The sequence below is a fragment of the Trematomus bernacchii genome, unplaced genomic scaffold (genome assembly GCF_902827165.1).
Source record: "Trematomus bernacchii unplaced genomic scaffold, fTreBer1.1, whole genome shotgun sequence".
NCBI classification, from domain to species: Eukaryota; Metazoa; Chordata; class Actinopteri; order Perciformes; family Nototheniidae; genus Trematomus; species Trematomus bernacchii.
Genome location: NW_022987565.1, coordinates 759,455 through 776,496, shown reverse-complemented (window position 1 = coordinate 776,496; position 17,042 = coordinate 759,455). Strand labels below are relative to the sequence as shown.

General features: G+C 42.9%; 1 protein-coding gene across 2 annotated transcripts; it reads left to right on the top strand.

The window, feature by feature from the left end:
• Positions 1-343: 343 nt before the first annotated feature.
• On the top strand, positions 344-15,266 carry LOC117478549 (polymeric immunoglobulin receptor-like). 2 transcript variants are annotated; one of them, XM_034125550.1, is made up of 7 exons: positions 344-417; positions 9,382-9,711; positions 11,972-12,307; positions 12,480-12,527; positions 12,802-12,912; positions 13,992-14,029; positions 14,507-15,266. In XM_034125550.1, the coding sequence occupies exons 1-7, from the start codon at positions 381-383 to the stop codon at positions 14,675-14,677; spliced, it is 1,071 nt and encodes a 356-aa protein (XP_033981441.1). In that variant the 5' UTR covers positions 344-380; the 3' UTR covers positions 14,678-15,266. The 2 variants fall into 2 exon arrangements, with proteins under 2 accessions (XP_033981441.1, XP_033981440.1); XM_034125549.1 differs by lacking the exon at positions 344-417 and adding an exon at positions 8,542-8,620.
• Positions 15,267-17,042: the final 1,776 nt, after the last annotated feature.

Below are 17,042 nucleotides of genomic sequence, written 5' to 3'. Positions count from 1 at the left end.
ATTTGGATTTGCACCTTTTTTTTATAGAGTTTTATTTTTTATATTGTATTTTATATTAGCACTCTTCCTGCTCTGTACTGCATCTGCTGCACAACACACTTTCTACATATACAAATAAAAGTTATCTTAAATTATTTCTGAAATGTGTTTCACAATAATTTAATAATTTAAATGTTAAAAGCTAAATATATTATTTTCCTGAATTAAGTTACAAAGTTTTAAAGTGAAACCATACGTGATACACATGCAGGTGTTAGAGAGGAGAGTAAAGCTGTGAGTGTTTTATTGTAAGCAGGGACTCCATCGTTTAGAGAAGTGAAAACGTGTTGGTTTGCCGGTGAAAGAAAGAGAGGCAGCGTTCAACCATCAGAGACTCGAACATGGACGTCTGCCACAGTTTGATCTTCTTCGTCCTCAGTGAGTACACTTTGTAGTTCTGTCATTTCTCTATAATGTCATCTTACTTTCTGTATTTAATGTTAAAGGGGACCTATCATGCAAAATGCACTTTTGTACGTCTTTTCTACATGAATATGTGTCCCCGGTGTTCCAGGGAACTCACCAAGTGTCCGAAAACACAACCCTCTCTATTTTCCTCCATACCCAAATCTCTAAAAAAGGGGCTGCAACGGATCTGATAAAAACTGATCCAGATTTGAACACTGTCCTGACGTCAGGACAGTGGCGCTACGGCTATTGGGCCAACTCCAACAATCAGGAGGAGACAGCCACGGCATTGCCGTTCGAAAGCGCTGGAGACGCTGTAGTACATACAGGCCAGGCCTCTAGATGGTGCTGTTGCTCACAGAATCTGCCCTTGCAAAAACAGAGCTATAAATTGTCAAATTGAGCGAAATGAGGCATGGCTAAAATGCATGATCTGTTTGGTATTTTGAAAAAAAAAAAGTATAAATATGCCTTATATAGGTATGGTCCTACACTATATTATTCAAATATAGCATGATAGGTCCACTTTAAACTCCCCCAGCCGTGTGACCATCAGCTGTTTGTTTGTTTGTGTGGGTAAAGGTGTGACCAGCCATGAGTATGAGTCACATTATTTGTATTTAATATCAAAAACTTATGAGCATATTCCTAATGTATTTTTAATCCACAACTTTTTTTACATTTGACCTTCATCCAAAGGTTTTTACAATATAACTGCAATCAACCATGAGGATACAAATTCAGCAACAATCCTGCAAACACATACGCTTTCAAATACATTTCTCATAGCCAGGTTAGTTTTTATAGTCTCACTTTGTAGTTTTCACATTGGTTCTGCTGAGACTTCACACAGGAAACTACCCCTATAACACAATAAGCAAAAAGCGTTCTCGGAGAAACCTGCTAGAGGCTCCCAAAATAAATCTTTCTCAGGAAGTCTCTGCAAATGCATGCTTTTGTGACTTCAGGGTTGATTAATCCGTCAATATGCCCTCTTAGATTTACAACTCCAGGGTTCATCCACTTGCTTTTACTGGAGATTTCAACGTGTAACCATCTTATGGTTTGTTTGGTTGTCATGGAGAAAGGGGGTTTAAAATTAATTCAGCAAATTGAACTGCATTGACCTAAAAAAGTTAGGTTTGGAAACGATATCATTTCCTTTTTGGCGGGCATGCATAACAAGGTTCAAGGTTTTTATTAGCTACAGTGTAGTTATGACGATGAACATCTTAGGTCACAGGCTCCTCCAACAGTGCAACACAATAAAACAGATAAACAGAAATATAGTGCAAGTAGTTTAAAAAAGTGAAATAGTGAAATAGTGCAATAAGAGTCTATATGCAAGTTATTGGAATATGATTTATTAGATAAATAGATAAATAATTTCTAAGTAGCAGATGAATGTTATGGATGTTGTTTCAGCAGTTAAAATGAACCTGGAGATTTGTTTTTCGCCACCTACATTCAGCTTTTTGACACACTCTTTTTTCTGTTTTCACGGTCATGGCCTTCCTTTACCTTAGTTGGAGCAATGGCATCTATAACATTTTTTATTTTTGAATTAAAACGATCTACTAGCTCATTTACTGAGATGTTAGGAGGGGCAAGTGTGGAAGAAAAATTCTGAGTAAACATTTCCCTAGTATTTTCAGTTAAACATCGCTTCCCTTTCATTTCTATTTAAGTCCCATTTCTTGTTTTTATATTGTCTTGTTGCGCGTTGGCACCTTGAGTTCACATTGTAATTTTGTTGTACTTGTACAATGACAAATTAAAGATCTTATCTCTTATCTCTTTGTGGTTACCTCTTTTTGAACATTTTTGTGAACAGAAATAGAGCTCTCAAAGAAAACACAGGAATGATCAGAGAGTGCAACGTCAGTCACCACAACCTCAGAGATATTCAGACCCTTTGAGATCATTAAGTCCAGAGTGTGCCCCTTATTGTGCGTGGGCTCCGGCACATGCTGAGTCAGTCCATAGTTATCAAGAACACAAAACAGTTCTTTAGCCCCTCTGTCCTGGGGGTTGTCAACATGGATGTTAAAATCACCAACAATGACTAGAGTCAATACACACTATAGACAGCAGTTCAGTAAAGTCATCAAAAAAGCTTGCACAGTATTTGGGTGGTCTATAGATATTTAGGAACAGAGCTGGAGAGGAGCATTTCAGCTGAAGGGCCACATATTCAAAAGAAGCAAAGTTCCCATAAGATGTCTTCCTGCATTGAAGGTGTAGCCACAATCATTTTCTTGACCACATTTTATTATAAGTGACACATACAGTAAGTGATGAAAATGGTATCACATAAACCCTCATTTTAGCCTCAACTGGATTCCATTTAACTTCTGGAAACATCTCTGACCTGCAGGTTTCCAGAGGTGAAGAGGGCTCATAACCAGACACAGAATCAAAAACATAATGGTGGATTAGTATATCGGAATAACTTGGATATTTTTCTTCACATTTGCAATTTTTTGGGGTCTTTCTGACATTTTCGGGGCATTTTTTCCCCTCAATTTCTAACACTGCCGGGGAACCCAAGACCTCTCCTCTGGACCATAGCCCTCCCAATCCACAAGATATTGGAATCCCCTTCCACGGCGACAAACGTCCAACAATCGCCTGACGGTGTAGGTTGGGTGATCATTGATGGGGGGGGTGGGGGAACACTCACTGGAGGAGACAAGGGGCTGCTGGCAACAGGTTTCAACAGAGAGACATGAAATGTCGGATGAACCTTCATGTGTGGGGGAAGCTTGAGCTTGACTGCAGATGGATTGATAACTGAGTCGATGATGAAGGGGCTGACATAACGTGGCGTGAGTTTCTTCGACTCTGTCTTGAGTGGGAGATCTTTGGAGGAAAGCCAAACACTCTGACCTGGTAAGTAGTTGGGGGAAGGGGTCCTGTGGCGGTCTGCGATGAGGCGGTTGCGGGCAGCGGAGCAGGGCGGCTCGGGTGTCCCTCCACACCTTACGACAGCGACGAAGGTGGGTCTGAACGGAAGGAACAGCAACTTCCTCTTCCTGGGATGGAAACAGGGGTGGTTGAAAACCCATGGCACAATGAAAGGGTGAAATACCTGTGGCTGCATTTGACAGGGAGTTGTGGGCATATTCGATCCATGGCAGATGTGGGCACCATGACGAAGGGTTCCTGAAAGCCACACAGCGAAGAGCCGCCCCCAGATCCTGGTTGGCCCGTTCCGTTTGCCCGTTCGTCTGAGGATGATAGCCAGATGACGTGGGAAATGAACTGGGGACCCCGGTCAGAGACGATGTCGGTGGGAATCCCATGGAGTCGAACAACATGATTGACCAGAAGATCTGCAGTCTCTCGGGCTGTGGGAAGCTTGGGAAGAGCAACAAAGTGTACCATCTTGGAAAATCTGTCCACAATAGTTAGGATGATGGTATTTCCTTGTGACAGTGGAAGTCCAGTAACAAAATCCAAGGCCACATGCGACCAAGGGCGACTAGGTACCGGCAGCGGGCGAAGCAGGCCAGAGGGAGATTGGTGGGAGGACTTGGCGCGGGCACATACTGTATAGGCAGCAACAAAGGCCCTGGTGTCTTGAGCCATGGAAGGCCACCAGAACCGTTTTCTTAGTATAAACAGTGTGCGATGGACACCAGGATGACACGAGAGACGGGAGGCGTGTGCCCACTGCAGGACCTTGGAGCGAACAGGGGTAGGCACAAAAAGACTATTAGCTGGGCAGTTACCTGGGTTAGGCTGCGCCCGCTGAGCCTCCTTAACCAATGACTCAATCTCCCAGGTAACAACCGCCACCACGCAGGAGGCAGGCAGGATAGTGTCTGGACTGGCAGCTGGTTCTTCGGAAGCGAACTGGCGAGAGAGAGCGTCCGGCTTGAGGTTCCGTGACCCTGGACGGTAGGTAAGGGTGAATGAGATGCGGCCGAAATACAGGGCCCATCGAGCCTGACAGGAGTTAAGGTGCTTGGCAGATTGGATGTACGCCAAGTTTTTGTGGTCTGTCCATACAATAAAAGGGAGCTCGGCTCCCTCCAGCCAGTGCCTCCACTCCTCTAGGGCAAGTTTGACAGCCAGCAGCTCTCTGTTACCCACGTCATAGTTCTTCTCAGCTGGAGTGAGGCGGCGAGAGAAAAATGCACAAGGATGTAATTTTTGGTCTCGTTCCGAGTGCTGGGAAAGAGCTGCCCCTACCCCGGTGTTGGAGGCATCGACCTCCACCACGAACTGGCAAGAGGAATCAGGGTGGATGAGCACAGGGGCAGTGGTGAAGAGTCTCTTTAGCTCCGAGAAGGCTGCATCGCACTCTGGGGTCCAGAAAAAAACAGTTGTAGGGGAAGTGAGTCTGGTTAAAGGGCCCGCCACTCTGCTGTAGTCTCTGATGAAGCGCCGATAGAAATTGGCGAAACCAAGAAACTGTTGAAGCTGTTTAACTGAGCCCAGGAATGAGACTGTGTTGACATGGAATTCGCATTTCTCCGCCTTCACAAAGAGTCTGTTTTTAAGGAGTCTCTGCAGCACCTGCCTGACATGGATAATGTGCTCCTCCTTGTTACGAGAGAATATGAGAATGTCATCCAAGTAGACAAAGACTGACCGGTTGAGGAGGTCAAGGAGCACATCGTTCACCATCGACTGAAAAACTGCTGGGGCATTCGTCAGTCCAAAAGGCATCACCAGATACTCAAAGTGACCGAGTGGTGTGTTAAAGGCAGTCTTCCACTCGTCCCCTTCACGGATTCTGACGAGGTGGTAGGCATTGCGGAGGTCCAGTTTGGAAAAAATGGTGGCTTCCTGGAGGGGTTCAAAGGCGGAGTTAATGAGGGGTAATGGATATTTGTTTTTTACAGTGATGGCATTGAGACCCCTGTAATCAATGCAGGGCCGCAGTGAGCGGTCCTTCTTGGACACGAAGAAAAAACCAGCACCGACCGGGGAGGAGGATGGGCGGATGACACCGGCAGCCAGGGAGTCATGGATGTAACTCTCCATGGATTTTCTCTCAGGGCAAGACAGGTTGAACAGACGTGAGGAAGGCAGAGGGGCCCCGGGAAGGAGGTCAATGGGACAGTCGTAGGGTCGATGAGGAGGAAGAGAAAGAGCTTGCTGTTTACTGAACACCTCTCCTAGGTTATGATATTCAGTGGGGACAGATAACAGGTCAGGCGGCTCGATCTTGGGTGGTGGAGCGGTGGCCTCTGCTGGCGGTAGGGCAGACTGCAGGCATGAGGATAAACAAAAAAAACTCCAACTAATGAGTTTGCCAGTTACCCAATCAATCTGGGGGTTGTGTGTTCTTAACCAGGGATGGCCCAACACTATGGGAGCATGAGGTGAGAAAATTAGGTGAAACTGAATAAACTCACGATGGTTTCCAGACAGAATGAGGTTTACTGGCTTGGTGCGGTGAGTGACTTGGGCCAGGAATTTTCCATTTAGAGCATTGGCATTAAGAGGTGAATCTAACACTTCGCAGGGAATTCCTGCCTGAGCTGCAATGTCAATGTCCAAAAAGTTCTCGTCCGCCCCCGAGTCCACTAAGGCGAGCAGGGGTAGTGACTGTTGGTTGCAGCAAAGCACGCTGCGTTCTGGGTCGGGGGTTGAGAGAGGAGGAAGGGCTCGCCAGAATCCCCACAGCTACTGACGAGCCTGACCTTTTGGCAGATTAGGACAGGAGGAAACGAGATGACTGGTTTGGCTGCAATAAACACATTCCCCAGCCTGGATCCTTCTAGCCCGCTCAGATGGTGAGAGGCGGGCCCTTCCCACTTGCATGGGCTCATCTTCGGGGGGTGAAACCGAGAAAGGAGTTGGGAAGGATCTGGAGATTGGGGCAGTGGCAGTGCCAATTTGGGGATCAGGTGAGGAGTAGCTGGGATTGGGGTGACGGCTATTCCTATCCCTACGTCTCTCTCTGATAGCTGTGGCAATTAAATTATCCAAGCTAACTGGATCATCCCTAGCAGCTAGCTCGTCTTTAATTGCTTCGTTCAGCCCATGAAGAAAAACATCCTGCAATGACTCGTTATTCCAGCCTGAGTCAGCAGCAACTGTTCTAAACTCAACTGAAAATTCGGCTACACTACGGGAGCCCTGCCGGAGAGAAAGAAGGTGCCTGGAAGCGTCCCTCCCCCGTAACGGGTGATCAAAAACTTTTTTCATTTCGGAAATGAAAGTATCAAATGATAAGCAAATGTGTGGCTGGCTCTCCCTAACGGCTGTAGCCCAATCTAAAGCACTCCCCCTCAACAGACTCATTACATATGCTACCCTAGCCCCATCTGCATGATAAGTACTAGGCTGCTGCTCAAAAACTAACGAACACTGGAACAAAAAGGCTCTACAAATACCCAAATCTCCAGCGTATCGCTCCGGTGTAGGAATGACAGCCTCTCGTAGCTGATGGAGAGGTGCGGCAGGAGCGGGGGGAGGGGCTGTCGGCTGTGCAGCGGGCTGCAGGGGAGAAGACTGTGAGGTGAGCAGTTCTACTTGCGTGCCGATCCTTTGCACGTTAGCGGAGAGGTTCCGGAGAGTCTCCACAACCTCACGGAGAACCACGTCGTGATGCCCCACGAGAGCGCCTTGATTGGCCAGGGCTTGGCTGAGTTCGTCCGCAGTCTTGGACTGGTGGCCTGTGTCCGCTGGGTCCATACTGGCCAGATCGTTCTGTTACGTTATCTGATAGGACCCAAACGCAGGACACGGCAGAGTGTTGGAAAAAAGGTTTATTTTGAGGTGGAGGAGCGTGGAGAGTAATCCGGCAGGAATGACGACTGGTGGCGGCTGGTGATGGCAACAAGGCGGCTGGAGAGTGATCCTGGAGCACAAGAAAAACACGTGAGAATAACATTCAGTGTAGAGAAAAATAGCTAATAAGGCTAAGAAGGCTGAGAGTTTTACCACTGGGGTTTAAACAACGATCTGGCGCTGACAGGTTGTGGAGCCTCCGCTGATATGCCATTAGTAAATGGCTGATGGAAATCAGGTGTGTACAGCTGATTGCAGCAGGTGGAGATTGAGCCGGGAGCCAGGAGTGACAGCCACCACGCCCACACAGACAGGGAAAGGGAAAACACACACACAAGGGAGGTGGCTGAAGAGTAGAGCCACCACAACTTGGAGAAATAAATAAAGAGAAATCCAGTTTTTTTTTTTAACCAAATTTATTCCATAAAAGATACTTGAAAATATACTTGTATATCGCTCCATGAAGCTGTTCTGCTAAGTCCATACTGTAAAGAATATTCCACACAGACAGACGGGCTGCATCTCCACTGAGAGGAGGAAGAGGAGTTTAAAGGGTTAACGGGGAGGAAATGAGTTTCATCTTTCACAGACTGAGCTGTTTGTGGTTTAAATTATGTTTGGTTTTCAGAGGAAATGCAGCCGAACACACACACTTCTCAAACTGAAACACAACAAGCACAAACCGGCTCTTTGAAAAGAATTAAAAAGTGAAACATTCTTTCACTTGAACAGGTAAATGTGGAGAAGTGGCGTTTACAATATTTCACATGAGTTTTTTCGTTCAAAATGTAACTAGAGACCCTTTCTATCTGAATAAATGTTTGCTAAATTTGAAATGAACTTTGAACAGTTTGTGGTCATTTCTGAACTGACCGAGTAAACCTTTAGTCAGAACAATAACAATAACAACAACAACAAGAACACCCAAAAAAAATGTGTTACTAAGGATTTTGCAAACATGCAGCATTAAAAGTGTTAGTGTTAAAAAGCCAGAGGCCGTCATCAAACTCATTTAACAACAAAAAATATTAGTTTTTTACCAAACTGTGTCCCAAAGATTCCAAGAAAATGATCTTTTAGGGGAAATTGTTGGCTTCATGCAAGAACAACTTATAAAAACAGTCATGGACTTGTAGTTTTTTATTTTAAATTAATATAGATACATATCAGGGTTTCCGTAGAGAGAGAGAGAGAGAAAAAATCTCCCGTGTTATTATCTAAAGTGAATGTAAACCTTTGAATAATGTACTTTATCTACTATAAGTACTGAGGAGAGTAGAGCTGTGTTGTGTTTGGAGGAGGGGCTTCATCATTTAAAGAAGTAGTTCCTGGTTAGCCAGTAAAGAAAGACAGTCAGTGGTAAACCATCAGAGTCTCAGCATGAAAGTCTGTCACACTTTGATCTGCTTCTTCTTCCTCTTCTGTGAGTACATCCCTTTATTTTCATAAAGTTAATGCAAGGCTCCAGCAGTACGAGTTATTCAAATATTCCAAAATTAGGCTTTTTAGTACCTATGCAACCAATGACACATGCTTCACTTCCTCAAACTAACTGTACATCATCATTAAACTCAGTTATTATCTGCTTACTGAATGAATAAAATGAAGTCATTACGACAGTTTCTTTCTGTGAAATAATGAATATGATTGTTTTCATAATCATTTCATCTGCAAAATATTTTCTTGATTCATTTATTAATCTTTTGATTTGTATTCTTACTATATATACATGCCGCTAATGTTAGTTTGAACTTTTTATTATATTTGTATCTTATTGTATCTTTTAAACATTTATAACTCGCGTACGGCTTGACACTGCTGGGATAAATAAAGTTTATATCTATCTATCGAAGTGTTTTGTCCAAAAATGTCATAAATAAAAAAGTGGTGTTGACATAAAACACTTTTTAGGTTATGTACTTTAAGGATTTGCGTTAAAGTAACTCTTAAAGTTACAGATGGAGACTTCATGTAGTCTTTGTGTCTAAAGAAGGATAAAGATCTCAGACCAAACGGTAACATTAACCTGCAGTGCTGATGGTGACCTTCAGTCACAGGCTGTGGTTTAACTCTGAGGATCTGTGTTCATGTGAAACAGGAAGTGTTGTGATCAGACTGCAGCATCTTACAGGAAGTACTGACCACTACTAATGATGGCTCAACTTTTGTTCATCTTTTGTTCAGCTCTGCAGGATGGAAACACCGGTCTCGTCAGTGCCCAACTCTCTGTCTATTCAGGAATTGAAGGAGAAAATGCCAGAGTTAAATGCTCATTTCCTTCTTATAGAAACAGGAAGATCTTCTGTAAGGAACCATGTGAACAAGAAGACATTCTCATTGAAACAACCAATGCCACAGCTCAGAGAGGCAGATACAGGATTGATTATAAAGATGGAGTTTTTTCTGTCACCATCACTCAGCTGACCAAGTCTGACTCAGGACGCTACAGGTGTGGTGCGGGATCATCTTTGAAACAGGCTTTATACGAGGAAATTGAGATCATCGTTGTTGATGGTGAGTTTTACTAAAAACTGAATCTTCTTCCTTGTCTTAATAATAGTTTTACCTTTTCACCATTACCTTATCTAAATCCTACATGTCTTCTGAAAGTAACTGATAAACCGAAACTGACACACGTACACAAGTCAGGGTTGTTACGGTCATTAAAAACCTGGAAAAGTCATGGAAATTCAAAATGCTAATTCCAGGCCCTGGGAAAGTTATGGAAAACAATATTTTTCCCAAAGTGTTGGAAAAGTCATGGAAATGTAACTAAAGTTGCATCAAATATAATTTATATTTTATCTAATCGCCGAAATAGTAATACTATAATGATAATAAATACTGTATCGTATAGTAATGAAACGTAAAATGGCATTTAACTGTTGAGGTGTTTTGCTGGTGAGAGATTTTAGTTGCTTTAGCCAGGAGCTAGTAAGCCTATTTGATTTGTTTTAGATAGGCACAACATGTTTCATATGCAGACCTTATTTTCCTGTTCCATGTTAAAATAAACCATTTTCAGTGGTACCGCTGAGAAACAGTAATTTTTTTGGTCATGGAAAATTAGGTAAAGGTCATGGAAAAGTCATGGAAAATCATTGAAAATCATTGGTGAAAAAGTGTATGAACCCTGACAAGTGTTTTTTAATATTATTGTTTAGAATATGTTGATGAAGAATGTATTACCAGGGGCACGAGCATATTGATCTGTTGTCTCTGTTCTTATCTGAATGAAGTAGATCATATGGCCGCTCTGTGTTCTGTTAACAAGTAAGACAATTAGTAATAGATTGAAATCAATAGAAAATATTAACAACTGAACTGGTGGTGTGTGGCTGTGGTCGGGCTTTAAAGGAATACTTTACCCCCAAATTACCATTTTCAGATCATCTTGAATTTGATAACTTTTTCTAGCATGACTCCACGGTGAACAAAGAATCCCAAAATGGAGAAAAGTCTTAAAGAATGTTAAATTAATTGGGGGCCGTGTTTTACAACAGCAGACATATATGAAAACATCCGTTAACTAACTCTAACACAACTAATGCTGTTTAGTCCAAATGTCATTCACTGTATGCTCAGTACTTCCCTAAAACATGCATTCTACTTAAACCTCACCATTTAAAACACTTCTGCAGAAAGAGAGAAGCTCCTCTTTTCTCAAGAACAGTTAATGCAGAAGTGTTTAGATAAGTAAGGTTTTAGGGAAGTTATGAGCCTATGAATTCAAGGTAACTCAGTAATGTAATAATATAACAATGTTCATTTCAAGGGATAAAGAAATTATTTTAAAAATAAATGTCAATCTTTGCAACAGATCTTCTTCCTAAAGTTCACATATTGAATTATCAGTTAACCTCAATCAGATACTATTTATAATAAAAATGTCAAAGCCAACTATTTTATTAAAGCATTCTAATCTAATATAAATCCAAAATATAATGATGTAAAATCCAATTGTGAGCACAGTGTAAAATAATGATTTTCTAAATCTCTTGGAAGAATTTAAAGGTCATGCTTTTCTGGTTATTACCCGTCCCCTTGTGTGTTATGAAGGTTTTTCTGCATGTGAACGGTCTGCAGAGTCACAAACCCTCAAAGTACACCCTGTAGCGAGTAAAACTCTAACACAGAAAAGACCTGTCTATGCTGCCCCAGAACGCCTCGTTGGAGATTTCTCTTTTTCCATTGTGTTCTTCCTGGGTACAGTGACGTGCCCATACCCAAATACCCAAATGGACCAATCCGTGGAGCTCCTCGCACACACACACACTCTTGTGACGCGCTGGGGGGGGGGGTGCTAGTGGAGCCTCGCAGCACGGCGAAACTGTGGCCCCCTCAGCACCCCGTGTCCATTTGCGATGTCTCGCAGCAAGCAGGAAACTACACCAGTAAGCCAGCTCCTCGCAGCAGCGAGCCAGTGGGCGAGCTGACCAATCAGAGCACAGTGGGCTCACAGGGAGGGGGGGGCAGGGGCTCCAACAAGCCGTTTAGGACAGAGAGTGAATACACATACTATACAGAGATGCTGTATGAGAAACCAATGTGAGTTTGGAACACTGAACAATATAAATCTATTCTAGTAGACCTCAACAATGGAATTATGATCAGTAGAAATGGCCATGTCATGGGACCTTTAAGTTAAAAAGCCTTCATTAAAGAGTCACACCTTAACCCTCAGTGACTGGATCAAGTTTTTAAAACACACATGGTGAAACTATGATTTGTAATCTACACATTGTAACTTTTGATTGTTTGTTTTTTTCAACAGCAATGCTGGATGGTGGTCCTTCTGCAGAAAAAACAATCGATGCTAGAACTGGAGGAAATATTGTAGTTCAATGTAACTTTACTCAATATAGATACAAGAAGTACTTCTGCAAGGAAGAATGTGAAGGAGGAGACAATCTTGTTGAAACGATTAGTAAATCAGATCAGGAAAAAGGCAGATACAGGATCAGATATACTCAAATAATTCCAACAGGAACTTTGTTGTATGTGAGCATCAAACAGCTGACCCAGTCTGACTCAGGATGGTACAGGTGTGGTCTGGGCAGAACTTCCTCTAAAGATCCATACCAGAGGTTTAGGCTCATCATCACTGATGGTGAGTTTCTGCTTGATAATGAAAATGTTTGTTCATGTCTCTGAAGACAGTTTTCACTGACAGCTGCTGATGTTTTAAACTCAATTTAAAAGAGTTCAGCTGACACACACAGACACAAGGATCTCATTTCTCTCATCAGGACTTCTTTGTGTCTGCTTGTTTTTCTTCACAGCTCTGACCACTTCTCCTAAAACTACAGAGCAGCCTGAAACAACTAAAGGTACATCCACACACTGTGTTTACTAGATAAAGTTTCAACAACTTATGAGACATAAAAGAGCATGAGAATGTCCAAAAGTTTACAAAAGTAGATTTTAAAATGCTGAACCTCCAAATCAGGTTCCCAGTGTTCAAAAGATTTACTCTATAAATACTTTTGAGCTGTTGTCTTCACCGAAAGATAACTTGTCCCCCCCTTGAAAAACAAAATGGATTATGGGTACTCTAAGTGTTAGATGTCATGGTTTACATGTAACTCTTCAAAACAACCACAGATGTGATCCTGTATGTGTCTCTGACTCTGGTCGTCCTGGTCATCGTGTCATCACTGTCTGTGCTGGTATTCTGCAGGAAGAGGACTTGTAAAGCCAAAAGTGAGGAACCAGGTAACACACACACACACACACACACACACACACACACACACACACACACACACACACACACACACACACACACACACACACACACTCTAAAAATGTCTCACTGAAAAGTTGTAGTTTTCTCTTGACCTATATTAACTTTAAAAGCAGACGCACAATTCTAAAATAACTTTCTCACACAAAATGTCCATCCCCCATCACCAGATTGGGTGTACGGATATTCATTTACAGCATTAAAAATAACCCAACTGCTGCTCAGTCTAAAGGTTTTGTTATCACAGGTTCTTGTAGAGTGATAATCCTTCAGTTGTTGCTAGGAAACAGATGCTAGATTTGTGCTTTGTAAATTGCAACATAACAAACATAGAACATATAGTCTAGTAGTATCTATACAACTGCACAATAATACGATATTTAAAAAAACACACATTTAAATCTAAATCACACCTGACTGCAAATCAGTCTATCGACAAAACATATGCCATTTATAAAAATAAGCTTTTCACAAACACACACAAATAGAGAGAGCTGAGAGGATAGCTTCCTCTATTTTGGAGACTCAGTGAAGTCAGATCAGAGGCTTTTTTTAAAGTTAATATGCATTTTAGAAACATGTACAGCCATACAGTAGCTTGTTATTTTTTTCATTGAAACTTTATTTTATATACTTATTCAATTTGTTTTAATAGTTTAAATTTGGCAGGATGGTTAATGATTAAATATACTGTATATTCTGTTGTTTACATTACATGTTACTTGTTAGATGCTTTTATCCAAAGCGACTTACATACTCAATACTGTGGACAATCCCCACAGGAGCAATTTGGGGTGAAGTGTCTTTCCCAGGGACACAACGACTGCAGTGGGGTTTGAACCTGTGACCCCCTGATCTGAACACCTGCACACAACCCACTGTGCCACACGCCACCACTGGAGTTTACAAACTCAAAACACATCTATTTATCTTGTTTTACTCAGATTTGAACAGTTAGTCTAAATATTGGTTCAAATGGTGAATGTGTGATGTCATGTTTGAAAATCTGTTCTGAGTCTTTTTCTCAAAGGTCTGTTGTGTTTTTCAGAACCTCATGAGGAAACACAATGTGCTTCTGCACCAGAGGTGAGTTTGAGGAAATCTGAGCATCATATTAATACAGTTTTCTGTAGACCAACAAAGTGTACAAGCATCTATGTGAGATCTCCTGGGGAAATCTCTTTAATGTACCCTTACGCCAAATAAACACAACCAAATTGAGCCAAAACCAATGATTACTACAACGATGTCACTGCAGCTAGTTTACAAAATACACCAACATTTTTTATACAACTTTAACTTTGGGATCACAAAACATTTGCTCGGTAGGGCTACATGTTTGTACCTGTTGCTGCTTCCTATTCATATTTACTGAAATACCAGATTTGGCTTTGATTCATTTCGGACAATGTCTGAAGTAATATAATACGTGTAAATATGAATAAAATACCTAAACAAACACAACTTCTGAAAGTTTATTTCGTAACTTCACAACGAAGTCCAGTTGCTTGTTTTGTTCTGTTTTTAAAGACACATTTAATCAAGCAATGTTGTTTTCTCCAGGCTGAAGACGACCCGAGTCAACACACCTACTCTGAGATCAAATTTGTCAGCGTCGGCTCGTCCCACAGCGGTTTCCACGGTGACGCTGAGTGTGTTATCTACTCTGTTCCTCAGGTGGAAGCTAGCTCTGACGAGCCCGTTCTGTACTCTACTGTTAACAACCCCCAATAACTCTCACAGTCTGGCAGAAGAAGCTGGTGTGAATTAAGCAGCCGTGAACATATTCGGAAACAGAGAGATGTTTGTGGGAATATGTACGATTATTTAACCATTTACTTATTTCAAACCTGCTTTGAATGACCTCATGTGATGATAAGTCCAGCTCTGCTCTAGTTCACAAATGTGCGGCTTCAACAGTTTGCTTCAGGTCAAAGCTGGTTGCACTTATAAATTCCATTTATTATTATTCAGCTGACACACGTTTATCCGTTTTAAAGTGAAACCATACGTGATACACATGCAGGTGTTAGAGAGGAGAGTCAAGCTGTGAGTGTTGTATTTTAAGCAGGGACTCCATGGTTTAGAGAAGTGAAAACGTGTTGGTTTGCCGGTGAAAGAAAGAGAGACAGCGTTCAACCATCAGAGACTCGAACATGGACGTCTGCCTCAGTTTGATCTTCTTCGTCCTCAGTGAGTACACTTTGTAGTTCTGTCATTTCTCTATAACGTCATCTTCCTTTCTGTATTTAATGTTAAAGGGGACCTATCATGCAAAATGCACTTTTGTACGTCTTTTATACATGAATATGTGTCCCCGGTGTTCCAGGGAACTCACCAAGTGTCAGAAAACACAACCCTCTCTATTTTCCTCCATACCCAAATCTCTAAAAAAGGGGCTGCAACGGATCTGATAAAAACTGATCCAGATTTGAACACTGTCCTGACGTCAGGACGGTGGCGCTACGGCTATTGGGCCAACTCCACCAATCAGGAGGAGACAGCCACGGCCATTGCCGTTCGAAAGCGCTGGAGACGCTATAGTACATATGCCAGGCCTCTAGATGGTGCTGTTGCTCACAGAATCTGCCCTTGCAAAAACAGAGCTATAAATTGTCAAATTGAGCAAAATGAGGCATGGCTAAAATGCATGATCTGTTTGGTATTTACAGATTTACAAGTATAAATATACCTTATATAGGTATGGTCCTACACTATATTATTCAAATATAGCATGATAGGTCCACTTTAAGCTCCCCCAGCCGTGTGACCATCAGCTGTTTGTTTGTTTGTGTGGGTAAAGGTGTGACCAGCCATGCATGAGTCACATTATTTGTATTTAATATAATAATAATAAATGGAATTTATAAAGCGCCTTTCACGGGACCCAAGGTCGCTGTACATAGTGGACAGACAAAACAAAACAGACAATGAGGAGCGAACAAAACAAGACAAAATAAAATAAAATAAAGGAAGCCAGGGGACCAGGAAAGGACTAGGGTCCGAAGGCCACGGTGAACAGGTGAGTTTTTAATGAGGATTTGAAGATGTCCAGTGAGGCAGCGTTCCGGATCTCGGGAGGAAGTGCATTCCAGAGGGTGGGGGCCGCAACACTGAACGCCCTGTCACCCACAGTACGAAGGCGAGAGCGGGGGATGGAGAGCAGGCCCGTGTCGGAGGACGGCAGACTCCGAGAAGGGGTGTAGGGATGTAGGAGGTCAGTTAAGTACTGGGGGGCGAGGGTATGGAGGGACTTGTACGTGAGGATGAGTGTTTTATAGTGAATCCGGGACTTGACCGGCAGCCAGTGGAGGTGGATGAGGGTGGGGGTGATGTGTTGCCATGGCTTAGTGCGGGTGAGAAGCCTGGCGGCAGAGTTCTGGACATATTGGAGCCTGGCCAGGACTCCATTGCAGTAGTCCAGACGGGATGTGATGAAGGCGTGTATGAGTGTTTCTGCCACTGAGTCAGAGAGTGAGGGGCGGAGTCTGGCAATGTTTTTGAGATGGTAGAAGGCGGATTTGGTAATGGATTTGATATGCGCCTGGAAAGAGAGGGTGGAGTCCAGGATGACTCCCAGGTTGCGGACTTCAGTGGACGGGGAGATGGAGCAGCCGTCAATGGTGAGAAGCAGGTCACCAACCTTCTGGAGCTGCGCCTTGGGAGCCACAATGATGAGCTCAGTTTTGTTGCTGTTTATTTTTAGCAGGTTTGATGACATCCAGTTTTTTATGTCCTGGAGGCAGTTGACAAGGGAAAGAGGTGGGAGCTGTGTGGACGGTTTGGTGCAGAAATAGAGCTGTGTGTCATCGGCATACGAGTGGAAGCTGAGACCATGTTGGCGGATGATTTGACCAAGTGGGAGCATGTAGATGGTGAATAGGAGGGGTCCAAGCACAGAACCTTGAGGTACACCTTGGTTAACTGGGGCCAGAGGGGAGCTGCAGTCACTGATGGTAACAAAGTGAGTCCTGTTAGAGAGGTAGGACTCGAACCAGGCAAGAGCTGTGTGACTGAGGCCAAGGTAGTCTGACAGGCGGCTGAGGAGGATACTATGGGATATTGTGTCAAAGGCAGCAATATTAAAAACGTGTGAGCA